At 54.4% G+C, this 25,516-nt stretch overlaps 1 protein-coding gene across 1 annotated transcript in view; it reads left to right on the plus strand.

The window, feature by feature from the left end:
* The window catches only part of SORCS2 (sortilin related VPS10 domain containing receptor 2), a 524,651-nt gene that overhangs the window by 438,973 nt on the left and 60,162 nt on the right, over window positions 1–25,516 (plus strand). Inside the window, exons 5-8 of the mRNA XM_032135565.1 lie at window positions 6,887–6,960; window positions 14,643–14,707; window positions 17,610–17,728; window positions 20,374–20,463. Of these exons, the coding sequence (XP_031991456.1) occupies window positions 6,887–6,960; window positions 14,643–14,707; window positions 17,610–17,728; window positions 20,374–20,463 (348 nt within the window). The remainder of the gene's footprint in view (window positions 1–6,886; window positions 6,961–14,642; window positions 14,708–17,609; window positions 17,729–20,373; window positions 20,464–25,516) is intronic.

Below are 25,516 nucleotides of genomic sequence, written 5' to 3' on the forward strand. Positions count from 1 at the left end.
CAGATTTAGATCAGAGTGCGTGGTCCAATAGAGCTGAAGCCCAGGGTGGGAGGAAGCTGGGGAAGGGGCCCCCATTCCAAATGACTGAGCTTGGGGAACCGTGGGAGTGGGGTTAGCTGGGGTTTAGACGGGCTGAGCAAGACATACTCTCAACCTGCTTCTTTAAGACAATTTAGCAATCGTGGGTGCTTTCTCCATGCGTGTGGCAGCAAAGGAGGGCGGCTTAACAATGTGAACTCCCAGGATTGTTGAAGAGAAAGAGGTGATTTCACTCGCAGTACCAGGAGCGCAAAGTATTACCAGACAACCACACACACAGTCGCCTTTCTCACCGTTCACGGTCAGGGTCACGGGTGGAGCCTTCATCCCTGAAGACGCCATGGAGTGGGGACACCTCTGCCAGGACAGTTCCATGATGCAGGGCCCTGTCTGCTTTTCTTCAGCTGCGGGGAAGAGGGAGGGGATGTTTGCTGCAATTGCACTTGCGACAATGGTGGGGTCTGTAGTTTTCAAGGCGAGCTCAGGAATTCCTCCACTTCGGTAAGGGAATAAAGGCTGTGTGAGGAAGATCCAGTTCTGATGTGGATGAGGAGGGCAGGGGGGTCGCCAGCCACCCAGGACTTGCTACGTTTCACACCTGCAGTCTCCTGGCCGCGGTTCCTTGGGCAACATCCTGGCCAGTCTTGCAGTGGGCTCAGCCCTCGGCTGCTTCCTCTGATCTGCTCATCCGCAGGGACCCTGCCTTGGGCAGCCTGCGTGAGAGCTCCGGGTGTGTTCATCTCGGCTCTGAAGCGTGAACCGTGGTAAAGCCTTGGTGCTACAGGACCGGCTAATTGGCAGCTTGAGCGTTTGAGCTTCACTGTGGTAGCTTGCATAGTGTCTCATCACTGAAGTTTCCGAGATGGGAGACTAGGGGAGGCAGGAGCAGCCGAAGTGGGGTGGGGAAGTGGGGTGGCCTGAGAGGGATGGGGTGCCGGCCCCTGAGGGCTCTGCTTACGGTGGGGCAGGTGGGGTGGCAGGCACCTCTGGGATTGTGGTTGGAGGACCTGGTGGATAGTGGGAAGGAGGGAGGCCATTTACTGAGACTGGAAAGACACGGAGGCTGGGGGAGCAGGGCTGGTTGAGACAAGAGCCAGCGCCTGCTGGGCCCTGCTAAGTTGGGGGTGGTGCAGGGAGGAAGTAACTGTGGAGAGGGTGTCAAGGAGTGAGGGGTCATCAGGGCAGAAATGGGGACTGAGTCACTTCCTGGCAGGAGAGGATCCTGGAAGGGGGATGTGTGGCACGAGCCTCAAAGTGGGCCTGATGCCGCCCCCAGGCAGCAGCAACCTCAGGACTGAGCCCCCGCCTTCCTCTGCCTGGGTGTATTTACAGAGGGCCTCCTAGGTTTCAGGAGCTGGGGCAACCGCTGGGAACAAAACAGACCAACCCCTGCCCTCGTGGGGCCTCCTTTCTAGATGAGGATGGGGCGCAGAGCAGATGATGAGGGATGGGTTAGAAGCTGCTGGGTCTACTGAGGGCGGGCGGGGGGTGAGGGGGCTGCCAAGCGGCTTGGCCTCTGCATGGTAGGAGAGCCCAGAATGTGAGCGTGGACCTGCCGTGGTGGAGGAAGAGAGGCTAGAAACCAGGGACAGGTGCCAGGGAAGGCCTAGGGAGCATTGGGAGTGGACTGAGTGACACAGGATGTCCTGGATCTGAGGAGCTAGAGGCCAGAGAACCAGAGTTCTGAGCATAGCATGAGGGGACATGCCCGGGGATCCCTCCCCCAAGCCCAGATGGCGCTGGCACCAGGACATGAGGGTGCGGTGGACGAAGGCACTGCAGCACCGTCCTCTCTGGCACCTGGGCCCTGAGCACAGACTCTGATTTCACAGACAGGGCTCTAACCCTGGCTTCGCAATAGCAGGGGCAGGGCCAGCGGCCTTAGCAAAGGCCTGACCCAGGCAGTAACTTTAAACTGAGTCTTGAACACTGGCTGGGGATGAGGAAGGGCATTCCAGGCAGAGGGCACAGCAGGTGCAGATGCTCAGAGGACCCTCTGCACACGTTAGTTAGTACCACAAGTGTGAGTGAGCCCCGAGCCAGTGTGCCTGGGGTGGGGGCATGCAGGGAGTGAGCAGGATGGCAGCCAGAGGGGGGTCCAACAGTCTCGGGGGGACTGTGTACCCATGTGACTACGTGGGCTTTTTTGGAGGCCACACCTCTCCTGGAAGGTCTGTGTGGAGAGTGGCAGGACCAGGTGTGCTCTGCAGCTGCAGGACCAAGGGCTGGGAGCAGGGGTCCACGGAGACGGTGTGGCCCAGCTGGGCCATGGCCCTGGGTGGAGAGGGGTGCAGCATGCAGCTGGTGCAGGGTACACAGTTGCATCTGAAGCATGCTGACTTATTAGACATGGCAGCAGGAAGGCGAGGACAGGAACCCAGAGAGGAAAAGGCCCTGGGCACTGAGCTTGGAGGCTGGGTCAGGAGCAGAGGGCGATTAGGCCCAGGGGGGGCTTCCAGGAGGAGGGGGCACACCTGCCTGTGCTAAGAGGCAGGGCTGCACAGGGTTGGGCTTGATGACCTGTTTCCCTTCTGAGATTCTGCACATCCTTCTTTGGTGAACAGCAGTGGTGGCAGCGGTTTCTGTAACAGCAGTGACATCCATAATGTCATTGGTTCCTCATAACGTAGTGCCCATGACAAGGACACGTGGGAACAGAAAAGAAGCACGCGGCACAGAAGAAGTCAGTTGTGGCGGCCCTCGGGGCCAGCAGATGTGGCCTCTGGTCCTGGCTGCTATTAGTGTGAATGTTGTGCCCGTTATGCAGATGGAGAATCTGGGTTGAGTGATTGGCTTGAGCCTTCCTTCCTTCCTGGGCCAGTGGTGGAAATTGTTGTGCTCAAATGATTCATTCTAGACAGATCCTGATCACAGAAGGAATAACGAGAAGTGCATTCAAACCAAAGATAATTCAAGTGCAGGTCTGACAGGGGGTGACCCTGGGCGAATCACTCAATTGCTGCGAGCCTCCATCTTCCGTCTGCACGAGGTATTATTAGAAGCATCTACTTCCTAGCGATGTTGTGGGGGCGCCTTGAGAGGCAAAGGGCCCGGCTGGTGCTCGCACGTGGAGCGGATCCTGCTATTACGGGTGTTATCAGGCGGTGATCACAACAGAACGTGCTGTGTGCGTGGCAAGTGCAACCACTTTGCAGCGTGCCTGGATAATCCCCAACATCCCTCAAAGCAGGAGGCCAGATTCCCGTTTTAAGAAGTGGTGAAACTGAGGCTCAGAACAGCGTTGGAATGCACGCAAGGTCTCCTGCTGTGCACGGTGGGCGCTAGTGGAGCCAGGCCTGCTGGAGCCCAAGAACCCTAGACTCACAGACTCCCCCCTTTGAAACACTACAGCTGGGCCATCATTTTGTAGATGGGGAAACTGAGGCAAGAAACTGACTCAGCGGCCATGACACGGAGGCAGACGCCAGCTCCGCAGACCCAGGTCCCCGCCTCCCTGTCCAGCCCTCTCTCCCCTCCCAGCCCAGCCCAGCCCAGCCCGCCTCCTCCATCAGCCCCACCTGTGCGGCGGCGCCAGCGACCTCTCCTGGCCCAGGCCTGAATCTGCAACAAAACACGGTGAGCTCTGAGCTTTGCTTCTATAACAAGGATTTCAGCATATGATGCTTCTGGGCTGCAAAGGATCCCCTAAACACCACATGGTCCATCCTCCCTTGAGAAATGCAGTGCGGACCGTATTGCACCAATACAGCCCCTACCCCCAGAGGGGCAGCTGGCAAAAGCATAACGCAAATCAAAGATGAACTGGGGACATCAGTTATAGAATCACTGGCCCAGCCCTGATGTCTGTGTTCACTCATCACCTGGGAGTTAGGGATGAAACATACTGAAATGCAAATGAACACTGAGCCAGAGTCAGAGGAGAGGCAAGGGAAAAGGGACAGAGTCTCCTGTTGTCCAGGACTGGGGAAGGCACACGCGTGTTGCAGATGCGCTGCGTGTCAGACACGGGCTAGACTTCCAAAGCACGTGATCCAGTTGCATCATCCCGACCTTCTGAGTGAGGATGAGGATTGTCGGCCCAGTTTTATGGCTGGGGAAAACTGAGGGCTGCCCTGGTAGCTGGTTCCAGGTGAGGATGGGAGCCCAGGCTTCCTGGCATTGCTGTTAGGAGATTGTCCTGGCCACTCTGGAGAGAGAAGAGGACAGACTGCCTCCACGAGACCCCTCTGCTGTACCGTTCATCTCCTCTGGAGTGGACAGAGGATTTTCCCAGTTGCTGCGCCAGACCCCTATTGACTCCAGCAGGGATGGCACCGTGCCCAAGAGGCCACAGAAGAGACCCAGAAACAGTGAGTGAGACACAGGGTTTATTGGAGAACGTTACATGCAGGGACAGTCTGCTGGCAGTGGGCTGGACAGGGGAGCCGCTCCAGTTTGTAAGAAGCCTGCAGTTTATGTAGCTTTTTCCCTCTGCACCCTCCCCCTAGCAACCTCCTCCCAACCCAGAACAGAGGCCTGGACCCCCGCAGGGCCTGCATTCCAAGGGATGGGCCAGGGCCTCTTCCTCATGGATAAGGGGTGAATCTCTGGGTTGGCCACTCCTGGATTCCTTAGCTGGGGACTCGGAAGGCACATTCTTCTTAGTCCATGGGATCATTGTCAGGGCATGCTTCGGTGACCTTCATCGGTTTAGGGGCTGCTTCGGGGAAGAAAGGGGAGGGAACGGAGAATAGGCTTCCTGCTTCTGCTGTTTTCTCGGTTTCCAAGATGCCACGTTTGCGGTAGCGTTTCCAGCATCCACAGCCAGTTTGTCATCTGGAGAATGGCGCTATGAAGTCCCACCCCCTGGCATGGTGGGGCTTGGTGTGGCCAAGAGGAGCGCCCTGATAGAGATGCCTTCCCCACCCCACACGCCGCTGTGCCCGAGAGCTGGCTTCCCCCCTGCCAGAGGAGATCTCGACTCCTTCCAGGACTGTCTCTTCCATGAAGGAGGGGGGGCCCTTTCCCACGGGCCATCGTGGAAAGGGGAGCAGCTCTGGGCCTTGCGCGTGGCTCTGGCAACTTCACCTGGCATTTCCAAAACTCATAGCTTGATCAAGGTCCTGTCACCACCTGAGATCTCCAGGCCAGAGCACTGGGTGTGAACTCGAGGACCAGCTGGCCCCTTCCCTTCTCCCCAGGCCTGGGGCACTGACCCAAGGAACCCCTGGCTCCATTCATTCCTCCCAGGCCTGGGACACTGACCCAAGGAACCCCGGCCCCACCCACTCCTCCCAGGTCTAGGAGTGGGCTCCCTGAGTATCCCCGGCCCCATTCACTCCTCCCAGGTTCCGGGGCACAGATCCAAGAACGCTCTCGCCCTCTTTGCTCTGCTTATTCCTCAGAGGACCTGTCCGGCTGCCTGCGCAGGCCTCTCTCAAGCCCTGTCCTGCTCTCCATTCTACCGCTGCCCCCAGCTGGGCCCAGGCCTGGCCTCCTCAGGGCTCCCTGCCTCCACCCACAGCCTCTGGTGTGGGCTTCCTGAAACACTGTCTGACCACGGACCCCCCCCGAGCGCCTCATCTTATCCAGCCTTGGCTGGTGGTTTTGGGCAGGGCCAGCTGTGTGATTTGCAGGGTGCAGTGCAAAGTGAAAAATGTTGACAATCAGGTCAAGTGCTTTTCCTTTCTTCTGTGCTCTCTCTCTGGGCCTGTCACCATGTTCTTTATGAGCCATTTAACATTGTGCTCCCTGGCCCACAGGGACACCCTCCCCCAGGGCCGGCCTCAAGACAGTGCTCAGGGCGCCCACCCCTGCCCCTTCCTGGGCCCAGGCCTGGCCCTGGCACTCACCAGGGACAAGGGCAGTGGTGGTCACTGTGTGGAGACAGGACTACGGGCACAGGCAGCTGAGAACCCCTCCCGAGGGCACAGGGCTGGAGAAGGAGCCTGGGCAATCAGCCCAGCCCATGCTCTGTTGCGCCCTCAGCCTTCACTCCCAAAGCTCCAATTAAAGACACAATTTTTTTTTTTTTCAGTTGGAGTTTTGCTCTTGTTGCCCAGGCTGGAGTGCAGTGGCATGATCTCGGCTCACTGCAACCTCCGCCTCCCGGGTTCAAGTGATTCTCCTGACTCAGCCTTCCGTATAGCTGGGATTACAGGCATGCACCACCATGCCCAGCTAATTTTGTATTTTTAGTAGAGGCAGGGTTTCTCCATGTTGGTCAGGCTGGTCTCGAACTCCCAACCTCAAGTGATCCGCCCACCTTGACCTCCCAAACTGCTGAGATTACAGGCGTGAGCCACCGCACCTGGCCCTAAAGACACAATTATTAAGAAGTTCAAGTCGGTGGCTGCAGAGAATTAAGCCCCAGGTGTGGGGCCCTTCTGAGCAAGGTCCCTGGGCTGTGGCACTGGTCACACGCTGTGAGGCCGGCCCTGGTGTCAGTCCCCAGCCCACCTGCGCCTGCACTGACCCCTGCAGCAGATGCCACACCCCTGCCCGGGGCCACTGCTGTGTCCTGCTCTGCTGTCCGTTCACTGCTGCAGCCCTGGCAACACGTGGCTCCTTCCTCCCAAAAGCCCATCCTCCCATCCTCACACTGATTATAAAGTCCCTCCCACCTTTGAGGCTCAGACACACCTCCTCTGTGAGACCCCTCTGGATTTCATCCTGGAGAACCTCGTCTCCTGGCTCCTGCCAGCTGGTCTGGGGACAGGAATGGTTCCTCCTGGAGGCGTGGGGTTTGGTCTGCACCCCAGCATGAGCGCAGTGCCTCCGCGTGTCAGCTGGACAAGGCTGACTTCTCCTGGGGGATCCGCTGTGGCGGAGACGTCACCCTCTCTCAGAAGCAGCTTATTCCTGACATCCTGACCAAGCTTTTGTTTCTCTTTTTTCTGCCCTACAGCTCTACGTGTCATCTGACTTGGGGAAAAAGTGGACACTTCTGCAAGAGCGAGTGACCAAAGACCACGTGTTCTGGTGAGAGCACTTCCCCACCCCAAACCGTGAGGCCCGCAGCTCCGGTGAGGGCACTTCCCCACCCCAAACCGTGAGGCCCGCAGCTCCGGTGAGAGCACTTCCCCCAAACCCTTGGGAGCCCCTCCCTGCCGCTCCCTTTCCTCCTCTGGACCCTCCCCAGCCTGGGACTGGGTCCCCACCATCCACTGCCTCTGCCTGCAGCCCCACACCCTCCTCATCCCAGGGGATCCCCCAGTCATTCTTCCTGCTCCACAGTGAGTGGTATCAGAAATGGTAGAGTCCAGGGGTTGGTGTCCCTCAGGCCATGTTTTTACCCATGAACCAGCTATGTGGCCCTGTGCCACCGCTGTTCCCTCCCCGAGCCTCACAGTGTCCCCAGTGGAGAGTGGTGCTGATGTACACATGTCCCCAGCACAGCACGGGGCACACCGCTCCACACTCCCTGCCCGACCCCAAGCCCTGACTCAGCCCCTAACAGACCCCGTGGGTGCTGACCTGGCCTGCCTCAGCCCTGCTGTCCTGCTTATCCACACCTGGGCTCCCCTTCTATTGCTCAGCCTGTCGCCTGTCACCCTTCCCAGCCCCTGCTGGGTGCCAATGAGCAGGATAAGTTTGGGGTCATATCGTCGTATCCCAGACGAGCCCCCACCCCGGCCTCCTGAGGAGCCAGACCCGAGAAAGAGGCTCCTGTCCCAGGCAAAGGGCCACTGGGGGCCTCTGCATTCAGACGGTGGGTACCAGCCACTCGAGTGCATCATCAGGGGATGCCTCTCAGTGTGCCCCCTGGGCCAGCACCCCAGCCTCACTGCACAGGAGGGCACTCGGCGTTCCTTGAGAAATGTCCGTGGGATGCATCCATGAGGGCTGTGGAGGATGAGGGCTTGCCCAGGATGAGGGTCTCAGGCAGCAGCATGGGGCCAGGAGCCAGTGCAGCCGTTCAGAGCTCAGGCCTGCCTCTCTCCTGCTGGGGCCATATCCCGTCCTTCTGGTCACACTGCCTTTCATGTTGCACCACTCCTTGATGTGCTGATTCTGTGGCATTCCTCTTTCTTGTGCGTGTACGTGCACGCGTGCACACACACACACACAGTGCTAGCCTTTCTCTTATCCCACGTGTGGAACAGACCATTGCACGGGCCTCCTGAGCAGGCCACAGCCCGGTCTCCCCAACAGAAAAACACATGGAAAGGGCTTCCTACCCGTCCCGAGGGCACAGAGGTAGCCCGGGCTTTCAACCCTACACACACTCTCTTGCCCCCTCAGCCTTCCCTTCCAAAGCTCCAATTAAAGACAAAGTTATTAAGAGGTTCAAGATGGCGGCTGCAGAGTGGGCAAGGGCCCTTTGTAATGTCACGCTGACCGTGGCGGGAGACTGGCGTCCTGGCCACCCCACAGGCTGAAGGAAGGCTTTTTCCTCTGGAATGCCGACTGCTGGCGTACACGCCGTTGGCTCGTGGGGAGAGGCGACGGCCGTCTGTCTGCGGGCTGCCCACGGGAGGGCCCGGTTCCTCCCTTGGAAACCAGAGCACGGCCATCCATCACTGGCCTTGTCATTGCTGTCAACTGTCAGGAGCCAGAGCTGCCCCGCGGTGGGATGCCTGGGCCCGAGCGCTCACAGAGGTGGGGAGCAGAGCCAGGAGGTGGGATTTCTGAGCCAGGTCACTCTGGGGGATTGGCAGAGCTCTGTTCACTCCCAGGCCAGGTCAGCCTCATGGACAGCTCTCCAGCCAGAGAGCGAAACCGACCCACAGTGCCCAGAGGGAAATTGGCGATAATTCAAACATGTTATTTCAGGCAAATCAAATTGTTTCCTCCCCCAAGTTTCCCTGCTGTTATTCGAGGGAATCACAGCAGACGCTGGCCACCATGGCCCCGGCCCCGGGATCTCTCCTGGAGTGTGGTGACAGCGGTGGGGATGCCTCCCCTCCCCCAGTAAGCGGTGAATAATACTGTTTTGACAGCATTTCCAAGGAGCTCTTTGTCCTTGAACTGACAGCGGGAATTGCCAAAGCCCCGTGTTCTGTCTGAAGCTCAGACTCATTAACGTTTTGAGAAGCTACACAGCAAACAAGCTCATTAGAGTGGCCTGCAAGCGAGAGGGAGCAGCCCCAGGTGCCCTGATACCTGCTGCCTCCTGGGCAGGGCCTCAGGCACCCGCCCCCCACCCTGCCCTCAGTGTCTCCATGCCCCAGAACAGAATCATAACAGCAGCTGCCCCGCAGCCACCCTGCTTTGAATACTGAGTGTCCGCCGGGCAGCGCATGGAGGCTCTGAATGCATCGTTCCATGGCATCCCCGCAGCAGCCCATGAGGGTCTCCCTCATGTCACAGGGAAGAACTGAGGCTCGGGCATGCGTTCTAGGTCTCATGTCACAGGCGGGAGCTCAGGCTTGGATAGGCTCGGGCCCACATTCTAGGTCCTGCTGCCCCAAGCTGTAGCCCTGAGCCTTGGTCCACCTCTGACTGTGGCCAGTGGCCCTTGCCCACTCTGCTGGGTGGTCTGGCCGCCTGGGCTTCACCGGGTGTTCCTGCGTCTGCCTCCTTGCTCAGCCCCACGCACCCAGGGAAGGCCTCAGCCTTCCTCTCCATCAGCTCCAGGGCCTGGCCCTGGTGCAGGGCACGGGGGCGGCAGGGCCTCTGCCCATAGAAGGAAGAGGTAGAGCTCTCCCCACTGCATCCTTGGTTATCATACCTTTCAGGGCTTAACAGAACCATTTGCACTGGAGCTGCCCTCAGCACAAATGGGGTGAAAGTCAGTTCCCACTTCCCAAAACACTCACTCCCTGAGGGCTGCCTGCCCCAGGCCATCTCACAGGCCTGCCATTTCTAAGCAGTGGAGACCCCGACAAGCAAGAAGGCCTGTGTGTCAGGCTTGCTATTTCCTGCGGGGAGTGGGGCTCTATCTCAGACGTTATAAGTGTGGTCTAAGAGAGTCTTCAAAACCCATGACTGAGGGGCCTGGAGCAGGGACCAGGCCTCAGGCCACCTGAACACCAGTGTCTAGCCCAGGGCCTTCGCCAGTACACTGAGAAATGGCTGTGGGAAGTGCTCAGAGCAAGAGACTAAAGGAACAAACATGGTAAATGAATGAATTTATAGGGTGAGTGACTCAGGAAATGAATGAGTAAATGACTGAGTGATGAGTTAGTGAGGGAATGAATGAATGAGTGAATAAATGAGTGAATGAGTAACTACTAAGTGAGTAAATGGGTGAGTAAATAAATGAGTGTGTGATTGAGTGAGGGAATGAATGAGTCAATGACCGAGTAATGAGTTAGGTAATAAATGAGTGAATAAATGAGTGAGTAGGTGAGTGAATGAATGAGTAAATAGCTGAGTGTGTGATTGCATGAAAGAATGAATGAATGAATGAGCAAGTAACTGACTGAGTGAATGAATGAATGAATAAGTGGGTGAGTGAGTGAGTGAATGAGTGAGTGAGTGAGTGAATGAGTGAGTGATTGAGTGAGTCTGTGGTTGAGTGAGTGAATGAGTGACTGAGTGAATGAGTAGTGTATGAGTGACTGAGTGAGTCTGACTGTGAGTGAATGAGTGAGTGAGTGGCTGAGTGAGTGAGTCTGTGACTGGGTGAGTGAAAGAGTGAGTGAGTGAGTGAGTGAATGAGTGGGTGAGTGAGTCTGTGACTGAGTGAATGAGTGAGTGAGTGAATGAGTCACTGAATGAGTGAGTCTGTGGTTGAGTGAGTGAATAAGTGACTGAGTGAGTGGACGAGTGATTAGTGACTGAGTGACTGAGTCTGTGAGTGAGTGAGTGAATGGGTGACTGGCTGAGTGAGTCTGTGACTGAGTGAATAAGTAAGTAAATGAGTGAGTCTGATTGAGCAAATGAGTGACTGAGTGAATGAGTGAGTGAATGAGTGGGTGGGTAAGTGAGTGAGTTGGTGATTGAGTGACTGAGTGAGTGACTGAGTGAGTGAGTCTTTGATTGACTGAGTGGTTAAATGAATAAGTGAGTCTGTGACTGAGTAAGTGAATGAGTGACTGAGGGAATGAGTGAGTGAATGAGTGAGTCTGTGATTGAGTGAGTGAATGAGTGAATGAGTGAGTGAGTGAATGAGTGAGTGTGATTGACTGAGTGAATGAGTGAGTGAGTGAATGAGTGAGTCTGTGACTGAGTGAGTGAATGAGTGAGTGGGTGACTGAGTCTGTGATTGAGTGAGTGAATGAGTGAATGAGTGAGTGGGTGACTGAGTGAGTCTGTGATTGAGTGAATCAGTGAGTGGGTGAGTGAGTCCGTGATTGAGTGAGTGACTGAGTGAGTCTGTGATTGAGTGAGTGAATGAGTGAGTGAGTGAATGAGTGAGTCTGTGATTGAGTGAGTGAATGAGTGAGTGAGTGAATGAGTGAGTCTGTGATTGAGTGAGTGAATGAGTGACTGAGTGAGTGGGCGAGTGAGTGAGTCTGTGATTGGGTGAGTGAGTGAATGAGTGAGTCTGTGATTGAGTGAGTGAATGAGTGAATGAGTGAGTGGGTGACTGAGTGAGTCTGTGATTGAGTGAATGAGTGAGTGGGTGAGTGAGTCCGTGATTGAGTGAGTGACTGAGTGAGTGGGTGAGTGAGTGAGTCTGTGATTGGGTGAGTGGGTGAATGAATGAGTGAGGGCAGAGGGAGCCTGTGCTCCGGGTGTCATTGCCCCGCTTCACAGATGATGGATGATGAGGCTGAAATTCCATATTGCTGGTGGAGGGTCTGCTGCTGAAGGGAACAATGCCTGTCTGTATTCAGGAGAGAGCAATGTCAGGCCTGAGACCTCCTTTCCAAGGAGCTTACAAATGGTCCATTCACAAAAGCCGAAATCAACACTCCACCTTGAAAGGGAGAGCTCTTTACCTAGGGTCAAAATGATTGATGCTGGTGCCCCTGTGTTTGAAATCTCAGTAGACTATGGGGGAGTCCCAGCTGGCTCCCACCACATGGCACATCTGTGGGGTCTGTGCCACTCAAACCCATTTATGGATTTCCCCTGTCCACCTGGGGCCACTTGGGTGGACCTGGTCCCTGGAGAAGGTGAAGCAAATGGGGATCCTGGTGCCAGGCAGGTTGGGAACCGAACGGGGCCAAGTCTGGGTGGGAAGTTGTCAGTGGTGGGGAGAGGCCCCGGGGGACTGGGCACTCTACCTGAGACATCTCAACCACTTGCAAGCAGGCTATGGAGGTGCTCCTGCCCCCAGCGCTGAGTGGCCACTACCACCAGGAAGTGACTTCCTCATCTTGAGGCTCAGTTTGCTCTTGGGCAAAGTGTCCACGAGAGGGACTGGTGTGGTAAATGGATACGCAGCTTTAACAGTCATATTAGTTGGAATGCGTGTGGTAACAAACATGACCAGCCACCAAATCCAGGACTTCCCAGGGAGTCTTGCTTCGCAGAAGGCTAAAGTAGGTGGAAGTTTTCAGTGTGAAGAAAGTGGCAGGTAGATGACAGTTCAGTGGGCACAGAGAGATGGTGAAATCTGGGAGATGGGATGTGGTGCTTGGTTTGAGAGACCCTGGACCAGGTCCTCACTAAGGTTCCTTTCATTAAAAAAAAAAAAATCCCCACTCCCCTCCTGGGAGCCAGGCTGGATACGACACCAAAATTGGACTCCATCCCTGCCTTCCCTGGAGGACCAGCCTATGAAGCTGTGACCCTAGGACATGTCTTCTGTCCCATCTCAGGCCTCATTCCAGGTGCTTCATAGGCTTGGCCCCTCACAGAACCCCTGTGAGCCAGGTGGTGAATGGATGGGTGGATGTCCCTCAAAGGCGAGGCTTTCAGACTTGCCAACCCTGAGCAGCAGCCTTTGCCCTGTCATTGCTGGCTCTTCAGCACTGAGAGGACAAGTACTGCATAAATTCAAGGCAGAATTGGTGCCAGAGTAATTACTGGAAAAGCCAGGAGAGAGTGTCCAAGAGGGCAAGCGATGCTTTCCACCTCCAGCCAGCCCCATGCAGGTGGACAGCCTGTGAGGGCACAGGGGAGAGCCTTGGACAAAGGGGCCAGGGCAAGTGTAGACTCCAGCTGAGACCCTGGACTGAGGGTCGGGTAGCTGTACTCCTCTCCACCACTATCCCTTCACTGTATTATTTGGTGTACAATGCTGTGCATAGCTAGGAAGCAACCTGTGGGATGAAAAGATGTTGCTTTGGGAATGGCAGAACCTGGGTAGTGGATCTTGCTCTATTAGCTTTATGAGCTTTGATCTGTTTTCACCTGTCTGGGCCTTGGTTTTCTCATCTGTAAAATGGGTATAACCAACCCATTTGGGATCATTCAAGATAAGTATGATAAGGCATCTAGAGCACCTAGGACATTCCCTGTACCTGAGCACCTGCCACCAAATGGAGCTATTAAATGAGCTCAAGTGACATGCTGCGTGCAGCACAGACTCAGGACCTGGCTTCTGCCTCTAATGACAGAAGCTTCCTCCCTCTCCTCCCGCCCAGTTAAAGACTTCACCCAGCAGGGCAATGAAACGGAGAGAGGAGTCGGACAGGGATGGGGTGTGGGTGGATTGAGAGTGGAGCGGGAGAACCACAACCCCAGCCTGAGTGTCCTGACCCAGGAGCCAACAGGGCAGCTGCAGTGTCTCCTTTATCTCTGTCCCCAGGGCCCGCAGCGGGCCTTGTACACAGTAGGTTTGTCCCACTGGGTTCTTAGAGATATTTATGGAACTCGGCCACTTGGCAAAATTCCTGCATTTCCTTCACGGCTTCTCTGAAGCTGGGACCACCCCCAAAGGAGGCAGAGTCCCGTAACAGATGGGACATCTAGACTCGTGGTATTAGGAGAAGGCCTGGGTTGTGAGCAGGGCAGTGTGTGGGGTCTGAGGAGAGCATGCATTTTGGGATCAAGCAGACCTGGGCAGGAGCCTGAGACTGCCCTGGTCTGAGCCATGTTGCCTCAGGCAAGTCACAGACCCGTTCTGGCCCTAGTGGGGTCACCTGTGAATGCAGATGAAGGCACCTGCCTCACAATGCACAGTCCAGGCCCATGTGTGGGGACAGCCTGGTGCAAACTGTCGAGTGATGGGGTAGGGAGTGCATTCCTCTTGCTGGAGGCTTCGCCACCTCACGAAAGGATTCAGGCAAGTCCCTGGAGGCAGCACCAGAGGAGGGCTGATGGCCGAGAGAGGAATCTTCCCAAGGCCACACTTGACCAGGTCATGGGGAGCAGGAGACGGAGCAACAGCCCAGGAGAGCCTGGCTTGAATCCCAGGTCAGCCCATACCACTGTATGGCTCTGGGAGAGTCATTTTGCTTCTCTGAGCCACAGTTTCCATATTTATAAAATTAGGATAGGATGGGAGTCCCAGGCCTGCCTGCCTCCTGTAGTCATTTTAGATGATCAAAATGAAACAAAACAAACAAAAATGAAAAAGCAACGTAAAAGTCTTTTCTGAAGAAGAAAGTCTTTTACAAACACTCCCATGACAGAAAGAAACCCAACCCCCTCAGCTCACGCAAGGAAGACGCAGAGACTCCAAGTTCCTCAGCTCACGCAAGGAAAACGCAGAGACTCCAGGCACCTCAGGAGCAGGTGGGGTCCCAGGGAGGTGATGACCTACAGAGCAAGGGCGGCTTCAGAACCAGGGAGGCCGCGTGGCTGCCTGGGGTGTGGGGAGCTGCTGGGGGACGGGCACGGTGACTCCATTCCCGACCCCAGCCTCGGCTCTTCTTTTCCAGGTCTGTGTCTGGGGTGGACGCTGACCCTGACTTGGTCCACGTGGAAGCCCAGGACCTCAGTGGAGGTAAGCCGGGCAGTGCACAGGCGCCGGGTATCCCTGAGTCACCTCGCGCCCGACACGGCTCGGCCGCGCCTGTGTTCAGTCACTCGTCCCCAGTGGCTGGCCCTACACAGCCGCCCTCACTGCGTCTCGATGTGGCATGGTTTTAAATGTGCTTGTTTTCCAGCTGGGGAGGAATCGAAGTCAAGCAGCTCCACTCCAGTGAGAAAGTCTATTAAGAGGGCGATTTGTTCTGGCTCCTGTGCATTGAGTGTTTCCCACTCACTCGGCCCCCCACCCCCGGCATGTGCTAAGTGTGGAGGTGGGGGGCAGGGGTAGGGGCACGGGCCTTCCTACCCGGACCCAGCCAACTTCCTGCCCAGGGCCGTACATGCTGTGTGACAGGAGGGTGCTCTGAGGAGGGCAGAGCAGCTGAGTCCCCGCAGAGACATCCTCTGTGCAGGATCACCTGAGCCAGGATATGTCCCAATTAGAACAGAAATGCCGGCATCGGCTCCCAGCCCTGCCTCTGGCCAACCTCGGGGCCCGAGGCCAGTCACCCCAGTCTCCTGGCCTGTGAAATGGATGGTGATATGAAATAAGTGAATGCAGAGTCCCCAACGGGGGGTCATCATGGCCAAGCTTTCGGGGGCAGAGTCAGTTGCTAGGTGTGGCTCCCCACCCCGCCCCCCACCCCTCCCCCACCCCCACCCCGTCACACTCGGGCAGGCGGGGCCAGCGCTATTACTGTTCTGTGTTGATAACCAGGGCAAGAGCTCAGGGGCAGTCCAGGTTTGCCTGGGGTCACAAGGTCCTGGCTGGTGCACCTCTCACCACCCCTGCTGGGAATGCTCCTCCCTTTTGGAATTTCTTACCTTTGACCTCAGGCACCCTGCCAGCCACCTCTGCTGGGCTCCACCATCCCAGCTCTGCACACTTCCCAGGGCCTGGAACTCCTTGAGTACCAGTGTGGGCTACTGATCACCTGTGTCCCCAGTAAGGCTGCTGAATGAATAAGCACCTAGCCAGATGCCAGGGTTGCCCCTGAGTAGCCTACTGGGCAGAACATTGCAAAATGACATGTGCTACAGAGAGAAAGACTCACTGCCCACATCACACCACATTGTCAGGGTCAGCTGTCTGCCCTTTCCAGAGCTTCGGCTGGCCCTGGCTCATGAGCACCCGCTGTCCACAGCTCTTTCAACTCCATATTCACCAAGTTCATTTAGGTGGCTCCTGCATGGCCATGTGGGGGTGTTTATACTACAGAAATTGGCAAGCACTATCATCAGGGCTATTATACCCAGCACACAACCCATCAGCCTGAGAAGTGGTTGTGTTGGCTGTAGGCCTGGAACACTGAGAGCCTGACCATGGTGAGATGGATGAATGAGTGAGTGATTGAGGGAATGAATGAATGAATAGGTGAGTGAGTGAGTGAGTGAGTGAGTGAATGAGTGATTGAGTGAGTGAGTGATTGAGTGAATGAATGAGTGAGTGAGTGAGTGAATGAGTGAGTGATTGAGTGAGTGAGTGAATGAGTGAGTGAGTGAATGAGTGAGTGAGTGATTGAGTGAGTGAGTGAGTGAGTGAATGAGTGATTGAGTGAGTGAGTGATTGAGTGAGTGAATGAGTGAGTGAGTGAATGAGTGAGTGATTGAGTGAGTGAATGAGTGAGTGAGTGAATGAGTGAGTGAGTGATTAAGTGAGTGATTGAATGAGTGAGTGAGTGATTGAATGAGTGAGTGAGTGAATGAGTGAGTGAATGAGTGAGTGATTGAATGAGTGAATGAGTGAGTGATTGAGTGAGTGATTGAGTAAGTGATTGAGTGAGTGAGTGAGTGAATGAGTGAGTGATTGAGTGAGTGATTGAGTGAATGATTGAGTGAGTGAGTGAATGAGTGAGTGAGTGAGTGAGTGAGTGAGTGAGTGAGTGAGTGAGTGAGTGAGCATATGAGTCAGTAGATTGTTGACTGAGCCTGCTCCTGAGCTAGTCATTTCACTGCATCTCCAGCCAGGCAGCCCCACTGCAGGAAGTTCAGTGGTTCAGTGTTGAGTGCCGGGCACACCAGGCAGTTTCAAGGGAACATGAGTGTGGCTCAGGAGGGCTTGGCAGTGGCCTGGTGCTGCTGCCCATGTACCCTCTGTGTACACTGCCCTCTGCCTCCTCTGAACAGCCCGGGCAGGTAGGCCCACTCCATTGTTCAGTGCAGAAACCTGAGGCTGAGCTTAGGGGTGGGCCTTTCTGGTTCCTAAACCCCTTCCCTTACCCATTCTCCATGCTTCCGGGTCACCCAGGGCCGGGGGCAGAAGGAGAAGGAAAAGGAAGAGGAGGAAGAGGAGGAGGAGGAGGCACCCTTCCCTTGGTCCCTTTGGATAAATCTTCCTCCTGGCTTACAAGCTGGAATGCAGAGCTTTCTGAGGCCTCCAGGATCCAGCCCCTCCACATAAATTTGCCCCAGGGAAACAGAAGGACTTTAAATTAGCAGCTCCCTGGCAAAGCATGCATTCAATATTGCTAAACCATAAGTATTTTAAGCATTTGCTTAAAATTTGGAGCCCCACCCGCCCCCACCCCTGCTTAGGTGTGAGAGACTTCAGGAGGGTGTGGGGGCCGTGCACGTCTGGGTGTGGCGAGGTACCCACCGTCATCTGTGCTGACCCCTCCTGCAGGGGGGTGGCAGGCTCCAGAGTAGCACGAACACTTTCCTGAGGGTTGAAGGAGCTCATGTCAGAGTGCAGGTGGCCCACAGTGAGCGAGGATGACACCCTCAGCCTCAGGTGTCATCACAGTGGCCTTTAGAATTCAAGCCCACGAAGCCGCACCGCAGTGGTATTAGAGGAAGATGGAGCCCAGCACATGTCTCGGGCTGTCTGTGGCTCCAGCTGGAGTCTGACTGCCTGGGTCGGCGCCTCTCTCCTGTAGACTTTCGGTACGTCACCTGCCCGATCCACAATTGCTCCGAGAAAATGCTGACGGCCCCGTTCACAGGCCCCATTGACCACGGGTCTCTGACTGTGCAGGACGATTACATCTTCTTTAAGGTAAGCTTGCTTCCAGGGCTTTTGGAAATTGGCAACAGGCGATGTGGTGGATGACCCGCTCATGGCAAAAATGGAATCGCTCAGAAAAGAGGCAATAAAACGGGTATTTCACTTTCAAGTGCTACTTCGCAGGTCACGGTTTCTGACCGTGGCTGTGGCTGCAGGCGTCCACAGAAGCCCCCGCAAGTCCAGAACTGGGGCTCAGGGACACTGAGGCTCCACCTCCCTTCTGGCTACCACAAACCTCCCAGCCACTCGGGGTCCCCAAACCTAAGCCCATTTAGCCCCACTTGGCTTTATCAGTGACTTTGGAACTGACCAGGACTGCTTCTGGTGCCGGTTCTTGGCCACCAGGCACCGGCTGTCCACAGCCCTGTGACCAGGAGCCTGCTGCCTGTGCCCTCAGGTCACAAGTGGGCCCACCCTCAGCAGCCAGGTGGTCCCAGCTAATTCAGAAACTCTAGTACACAACCAACCCATCCAGCTTTTCTTCACCTTCATGGATGGGGAGTTCAGCCCTCCCGAAACAGCCTAGCCCTCTGCTGAGTAGCCCCAGTCACTGGCCTGTTTCTTCTGGCCCTGAGACAGAGTGTGCGTCATCGGACTCCCATCCACTGGGTTCTGTTCTGCCCTCCGGGACCCTGTAAAACAAACCAAAGTTTCCCCCAAGGAAGCCCCTTGAGGGCAGCTGCGGGGTGCCCTCTCCCCAGAAGGGCCTCCGTGCTCCCCAGCCTCCTCCTTCCCATGTGTCAGCCACACTTGGTCACCCCAGCTCCCCACTCTACACTCAGTGTGTGCCAAGGGCCACCATGGAGTTAGGGGCTAGGGCAGGCAGTGGGCATCCCATCCCCCACCATTAAAGCAGGCCAGACAATAGGCTGCTGCTGCCACCGGCCCTAACCTCCAGCCCTGCCCAGTTTCCACTGCTCTCTGCTGAGCCCCAGCCGCTGGCTTTTGATCCCCTGTCTGTGTGTTTGCTCGTACTGTTCCCTGTGCTGTGCCTCGCTTCTCCACCAGCTGATCCTGCTCCTTCTTGAAGACTCAATCATGCACTTCCTCCTCCAGGAAGTCTTCCCTGACTTCTGCCTCCACTTCAGGCTCACTGGTGCCTCCTCTGAGGACCCCCAGCCCTGTAGCTTCCTCCGTCACAGCCCAGGCCCCACTGTGTCATTCCGTACCATTTACTCCTTTTGTCCCTACACCTGACTCAGGCAAGCTGAGGCTGGGCTCTAGGTCTGAACCCCCCACCTGCTTTCCCAGCTCCTAGCATGGCATTTCTGCAGATGTCCACTAAGTACCAGAGCAAAGACAGTGTCAGCTCTCTGGGCAACCATCTCCCATGTTGAGTGGTTTCTAAACGTTAGACAGGCTCGCCTGTCAAAGCCCTGCAGCCTAAGACCCCCGGAGCTCACCTATGGCGGAGCAGGCTGGGTTATCACTCAGTGCGGCAAGGGGGAACACACGCCCTGGGGAACCTGGGCATCTCAGAGGGGTTAGAAGGGCCTGATTGTCAGGTGTGGGCTGCAGGAGGTGATTTGGGGGGGTTGCGAGGAAACCAGGTGTGACTCTGGATTGAGGGATGTGAGGAGGTGAGGTCCTGCTAGGATCAGGCGTCTCAATCTTCTCTAAAGGGAGGGGTGATTCAGGGGAGGCGGGAGACTCAGGGGGAGGCGGGAGCCGGGCAGTGAAGCAGCAGTCCTCACTCATCTCAGCCAGGGTGGGTGTCTGGGCATCTTGGGGGTTTGAACGACATTCATGTCTGGTCTGTGTTCAGACCCGATCGCAGGGTGGTCTCATTCTGCACAAGGTCACAGAGTTAGCTTGCCTGGTGTTGGTGCTCGCGACATTGTTTATGAGGGGCAGGAGAAGGCAGGGGCCACCGGCTCCATCCAGTTTCTATCCTGGTTTCCATCTTTCTCAACAACTGCAGAGGAAAGCTCTCCCTACGCCAGCCTAGGCCTCTCCTGCCCTCTCCCTTCCTCCTCCCACCCTCCTCCTCAGAGGATCCAGGAGCCTGTGCTGGGATGTGAGAAACCTCAGCCCTTCCAGCCCCACCTCACCACCAACAAGGTGGCGGTGCTGGTGGCTCAGGAAGCTGCACCTCCTGTTCTGTGGCAGTGAGGATATGTGGCCTCTGTAATCAGAGACCTGCCACAGTCCTGTCCTGCTGGGCCTTTCTGTCTCTGGGAACAGATGCCCGTGGCCACAGTTCATGGGGTTGATTGTTATGAGATCAAATGAGCTGCCCGGGAAAAGCACTCGGGATGGTGCCGGCTTTGTTTGTCATGCCTCGAAGTTCAGTGATCACCTTTGGTAACGAGCTCATCTTTGGCCTGTCTCCTTCTCCATCGGAACTTTCTCCACCTTGTTCCACAAGTTGGATGCAGAGCAACAAGGTGCTGAGAGAACATGGGGAAATAAGTAAGTTCTGACTGAAGGAAGCAGAAGATGACTTCCCAGAGGAGGGATGTTAATTTGGGGGCTTTGAAGGATGAATAGGAGTCTGCTCATTTCAAGCAGAACAGGTAGAAGCAAAGTAAAAGGGCATTTTCACTTGCTGAATATAATATGTAGTTTTTCATTCATGAGACTCTGGCTGGAGAGGGAATCAAGCCTCTCAAAAATGTGTTTCTTCCCCCGATTAGGCAACATCAGCAAACCGGACAAAATACTATGTCTCTTATCGTCGCAATGAATTTGTCCTGATGAAGCTGCCGAAGTATGCATTGCCAAAGGTAAGGTGCTCCCCACTCCGCCTGGCCCTGTGGCCAGACCCTAAGCCTGTCCTGACTCGTGGGGCAACAGGACTCACACACAGGTGCTTGGAGGTCCCAGGTCAGGATGGACAAGAACAGTGTGTAGCTGCGCTTCCTCCAGCCACTCGCCCCTCACACCCTCCATTCCAGCCCACCCAGCCCTTCCAGACTCAGCTGTGCCCAGCTTCATCCTAGGCCTCTGCCAGGCTCTTCCCTCTGCCTGGTTCATCTTTCCCCAGAACTCTTGCACATGTGGTATTTCAGGAGAAATATCACTTGCTAATGGCCCCTTAGGCGGGCCCAGTCCTCTGTTTTCTGGTCCCATCCCACTCTTCTCCTTGCTGGTGCCCAGGGTGCGAGGGACCCCTCCTTCCAGTGTCCATCTCCTGCTCTCCTCTGACATTGCTGGGGTGGGGATGATCTCTGCTGTACTCACCTCTGCATTCCAGCCACCTAGTATGCTGCCTGGCATATAGTAGGTGCTCAGTTAATGCTGTTGCCTTTCCCTTGCCTCGGAAGGCAAAGAAGGGAGACCAGGGGAGCTGGGGATTGCCCAACTCTGCCCCTGCCCCTGCCTCAGGGCCTCTCTCCACCCTATTAATATATTATTCCCGCCTATCAGAGGAGGTGATGGAAGTTCAGAGAGGCAGTCACCTGTCTGAGATCACACAGCTAGTTAGAAACAAAGGCAGATCTCAAACTGAGGTCCAGGTGAGTCAGCTCAGCCTCGTGCCACACCTCCCTCCTGAGGACATTGGGATGATACTTTCCGAAGATCTCTTGTCCCACATGCATAGTTGAGAAACAGATGAACCTTCCCTTCCTCCACATTTATTTACTGAACACCAAATATAAACCGGAATGTGTGCTAGGAGGCCATGCTGTGAATCAGAAGCCCCGGGTTCCTGCTCCTGTGGGCTTTGCAGACGGGGAACAGGCAGGAGATCCAGTAGACAGACAAATGCATAAAATAATTGCAAGTTGTGGTTTGTGCTAAGAAGGGAACAAGAGGGAGAGAGAGAGTGATGGAGAGCGTGTGTATGATTGTGTGTGTGTGTGTGTGTGTGTGCACGCTCAAGTGCTTGTGTGTGTGGCTGATTTAGGCCAGACAGCTATGGAGGGCCCTCTGGGGCTAGGATGGGAAGGGATTCTTTTTTTTTTTTTTTTAATTATACTTTAGGGTTTTAGGGTACATGTGCACAATGTGCAGGTTTGTTACATATGTATCCATGTGTCATGCTGATTTCCTGCACCCATTAACTCGTCATTTAGCATTAGGTGTATCTCCTAATGCTGTCCCTCCCCCCTCCCCCCACCCCACAACAGTCCCCGGAGTGTGATGTTCCGGGAAGGGATTCTTTATCCAAAGCCCTAAGGCAGCTCCGAGAAGAGCAAGGGAGAAAGTGGTTCGGGTGGAGGGCAGGGCAGGAGCTAAGACCCTGGGGTAAAGAGCGAGAGTGGAGTGGGAGGGGCCAGCGGCTCTGGGCCCTCCAAGCCCAGGCTGTGGCTTGATGTAAAGTGCTTGGACATGGGAGCTTCTGCGCTGGGCACCCTCAGACCGCTCCTGAGCCAGAAATGGGAAAAGTCTAGGAGGCCTTTTCAAAACTTCTCTTTAAAAACAAGAAAAAAATAAAAGGAAAAAAGGACCGAGCTTAATAGACTGAACTCCAGGCTTGGCTGAATATGTAAATTAAAAGCTAATGGTTTCATTTCAGGCAAAGGCCGGAGGTATCTGTCCCTCTGGGGTGAGGGACCTTTTCAGCATCTGGGAAGCCTTCCCTCGACCTTTGGGAGCTACAGCATTAGAAGCTCCTCTGTCCTGGGCTCTTTGTCCTGGTGTAGGGGAGAGGAAAGTGCACAGCCCAGAATTAGGCCCATACAGGGACCCTCTCTGCTCCCCTCTGGCATTGGAGGCTGGGGTAGCTGGGCCAGCAGTCAGCCTGCTGCCAAGGGTGCTCTAAGGAGCCTATGGCTATAAGTCATGACCTCTGTGACCTTGAGCGATGGCTCCCTGGACCTGCAGATGTGATGTCAGTGAGATTTGCAGGAAGCACCAGGTCATGTCTCCCGCTGTGGACCCTTGACAGTGTGCATTTTACACTGGTTTTCTTCTTCTCACATTTCCATGGAAATTGGAGGTCATTGAAAAGAATCAAGAGACTCTCACAGCAGTGACAGACACACACCCGGCCTCATGTCATTCAGTTTCAAGGGAAGACCAGGGACCCATCCAGGGCAGGTGGCGTGTGCTGTGACTATCAATGTCCTCCCTCAGGGGTCCGTGCACAGGACCCAGTGACCAGCAGTTGAAGATGATGGTCACTTCCTCGTCAAGAAGTGAGCAAGCTGGGCTGCTGTCAGGAGAATGGGGCCCCCAGAGCCCTACGGGGTCTTCAAGACCACATCTCATGTTGCTGAGACCTTTACCCAGCCAGCCAGCCAGCCTGCTTCCTCTCCACCCAGGTCAGGACAGCAACCCACCCAGTATTTCCCCCCAACAACTTACAGAAGTGCCTAATTGAATTCCCTCATCAGATGTTGTTGTTTTATGGTGAATTTGTAACTTGCCTGTTTCCTCTGCCCACAGACTCAACTCTCTCTTTTTTTCTTTTTATATTTTTAATTGCTTAACTAACATCATGAAAATCATAGACATTGGAGCAGGGGGCTCACCCGCAAACCTCTCACCCCACCCACCCAATGTCTCCTCCCCCAGTTCTTGGTCTCCCCGCATTCCTCAGTCATATGCAAAAGAGCTTTTACGTAGCTGAATTACAAGCAGTCCTGGGTCTCCAGCCTGCATCCACAGGACGCTATAGCATGAGACTGTTTCTCGAATGATGCATGATATCTACTTTAAATGACTGTGAAGCTTTCTGTTGAGGAGAGTGTACCTTGTTGAGCTAAGCCAGACTCTTGCTTGGACATTTCGGTTGTTTCCATTTTTTTATAATTATAAACAGGGCTGCAACGAATCTATGTGTGCCCACAGGTATTTCTTTTTAATTTTCTCAAGTTAAAGTCTAAGGAGAACTTCAGTGAAGGGGTGGCCTGCCCCTCCACACCTGTGAGTGTTTCTCATCAGGTGGGATGAGAGACTGAGAAAAGAAAGAGACACAGAGACAAAGTACAGAGAAAGAAAAGTGGGCCCAGGGGACTTGTGCTCAGCATACAGAGGACCCGTGCCGGCACCAGTCTGAGTTCCCTCAGTATTTATTGATCATTATCTCTACCATCTCAGAGAGAGGGATGTGGCAGGACAATAGGGTAATAGTGGGGAGAGGGTCAGCAGGAAAACGTGAACAAATGTCTCTGTATCATAAACAAGGTTAAGAAAAAGGTGCTGTGCTTTGATGTGCACATACATAAACATCTCAGTACATTAAAGAGCAGTATTGCCACCAGCATGTCTCACCTCCAGCCCTAAGGCGGTTTTCTCCTCTCTCAGTAGATGGAATATACAATCGGGTTTTACACGGAGACATTCCATTGCCCAGGGACAAGCAGGAGACCCATGCTTTCCTCTTATCTCAGCTGCAAAGAGGCCTTCCTCTTTCACTAATCCTCCTCAGCACAGACCCTTTACGGGTGTGGGGCTGGGGGACGGTCAGGTCTTTCCCTTCCCAGGAGGCCATATTTCAGACTGGCACATGGGGAGAAACCTTGGACAATACCTGGCTTTCCTAGGCAGATGTCCCAAGGGCCTTCTGCAGTGTTTTGTGTCCCTGGGTACTTGAGATTAGGGAGTGGTGATGACTTTTAACAAGCATGCTGCCTTCAAGCATTTGTTTAACAAAGCATATCCTGCATAGCCCTAAATCCATTAAAACTTGAGTCGACACGGCACATGTTTCTTCGAGCACAGGGTTGGGGGTAGGGTTACAGATTAACAGCATCTCAAGGCAGAAGAATTTTTCTTAGTGCAGAGCAAAATGGAGTCTCTTATGTCTACTTCTTTCTACATAGACACAGTAACAGTCTGATCTCTCTTTCTTTTCCCCACACTTCAGAACAAAGGATATAAATATTTGTGTAGCTTAGTTGCTTGGGCAAGCTGAGCTGCTGTCACCAACAAAGTTGGAATAGATCAGCTTCAACATAGCTTTGCCATGTTTTTCTATTTTCCTTCTATGTTAAAGGGTATAAATGATACTGTCCTGCTGTTTTAATTTACCTGTCTGTGAAAGCTATAAAGGGTGGGCCGTTTTTATATTTGTCTATATCCTTTGCTTATTTACTTATCATTTTTTTTAAATATTCAGTTTCCCTAACAGAGGTAAACAATAGGCCAAAGCTGTAAATAGACAAAAGAGAAGAAAAATCCAAATAACTATCAATTATATAAAAGCATTCACAAAAATAGGTAAATGCAAATTTAAAGTGAAATATTCTTGTATTTGCCATAAATGTACTTAAAGTAAAATAAAATTTCTAAACTGTATGAATAAAGAAAGAAGTGACATCAGGTAAGATGGCAGAGCAGGATGCCCCAGAATCCGTCTTGCCACCTAGATGGCAACGGCACTGGCAGAACCCATCCGGTGTAACTGCTTTGGAATTCTCAAGTGTATTTGAGAGCTTGCAGTTTCCAGGGCAAGGCACGGATGGCATATCAAAGTCAATTTGGATAATGTCAGCTCTTAGCCTGGTACCAGGCTTCCCATCCCCCACCCCAGCCCCATGGCAGGCAAATGTGCACGTGTCCCTAGAGCAGCATGCACAGAGCTTGAAGGAGCTGGAGGGCGCAGGAGTGCCATAAGGACCTTGTCTTTCAAATACTGAGGATCTGTGCTCTGATTACTGACTGCTTCTGATGACAGATGTGCAGATACCCAGACAGGCAGCTGTTATTGCAACCACCATGAGTTGAAACAGCTTCCAGGAGATTTAAAGGGTCACAGCCTGTTTTCCTTGCTTTTATTTTTCCCCCTTTTCCCTTTTGGGAGCTAGACATTCGAAAGCAGCTGTATATATAGGAGAACTTAGAAAATCACCAGGCATGCCCAGGGAAAAGCAGAGGCTCAGAAAAGCC

The sequence above is a fragment of the Hylobates moloch genome, unplaced genomic scaffold (genome assembly GCF_009828535.3).
Source record: "Hylobates moloch isolate HMO894 unplaced genomic scaffold, HMol_V3 SCAFFOLD_17, whole genome shotgun sequence".
NCBI lineage: Eukaryota > Metazoa > Chordata > Mammalia > Primates > Hylobatidae > Hylobates > Hylobates moloch.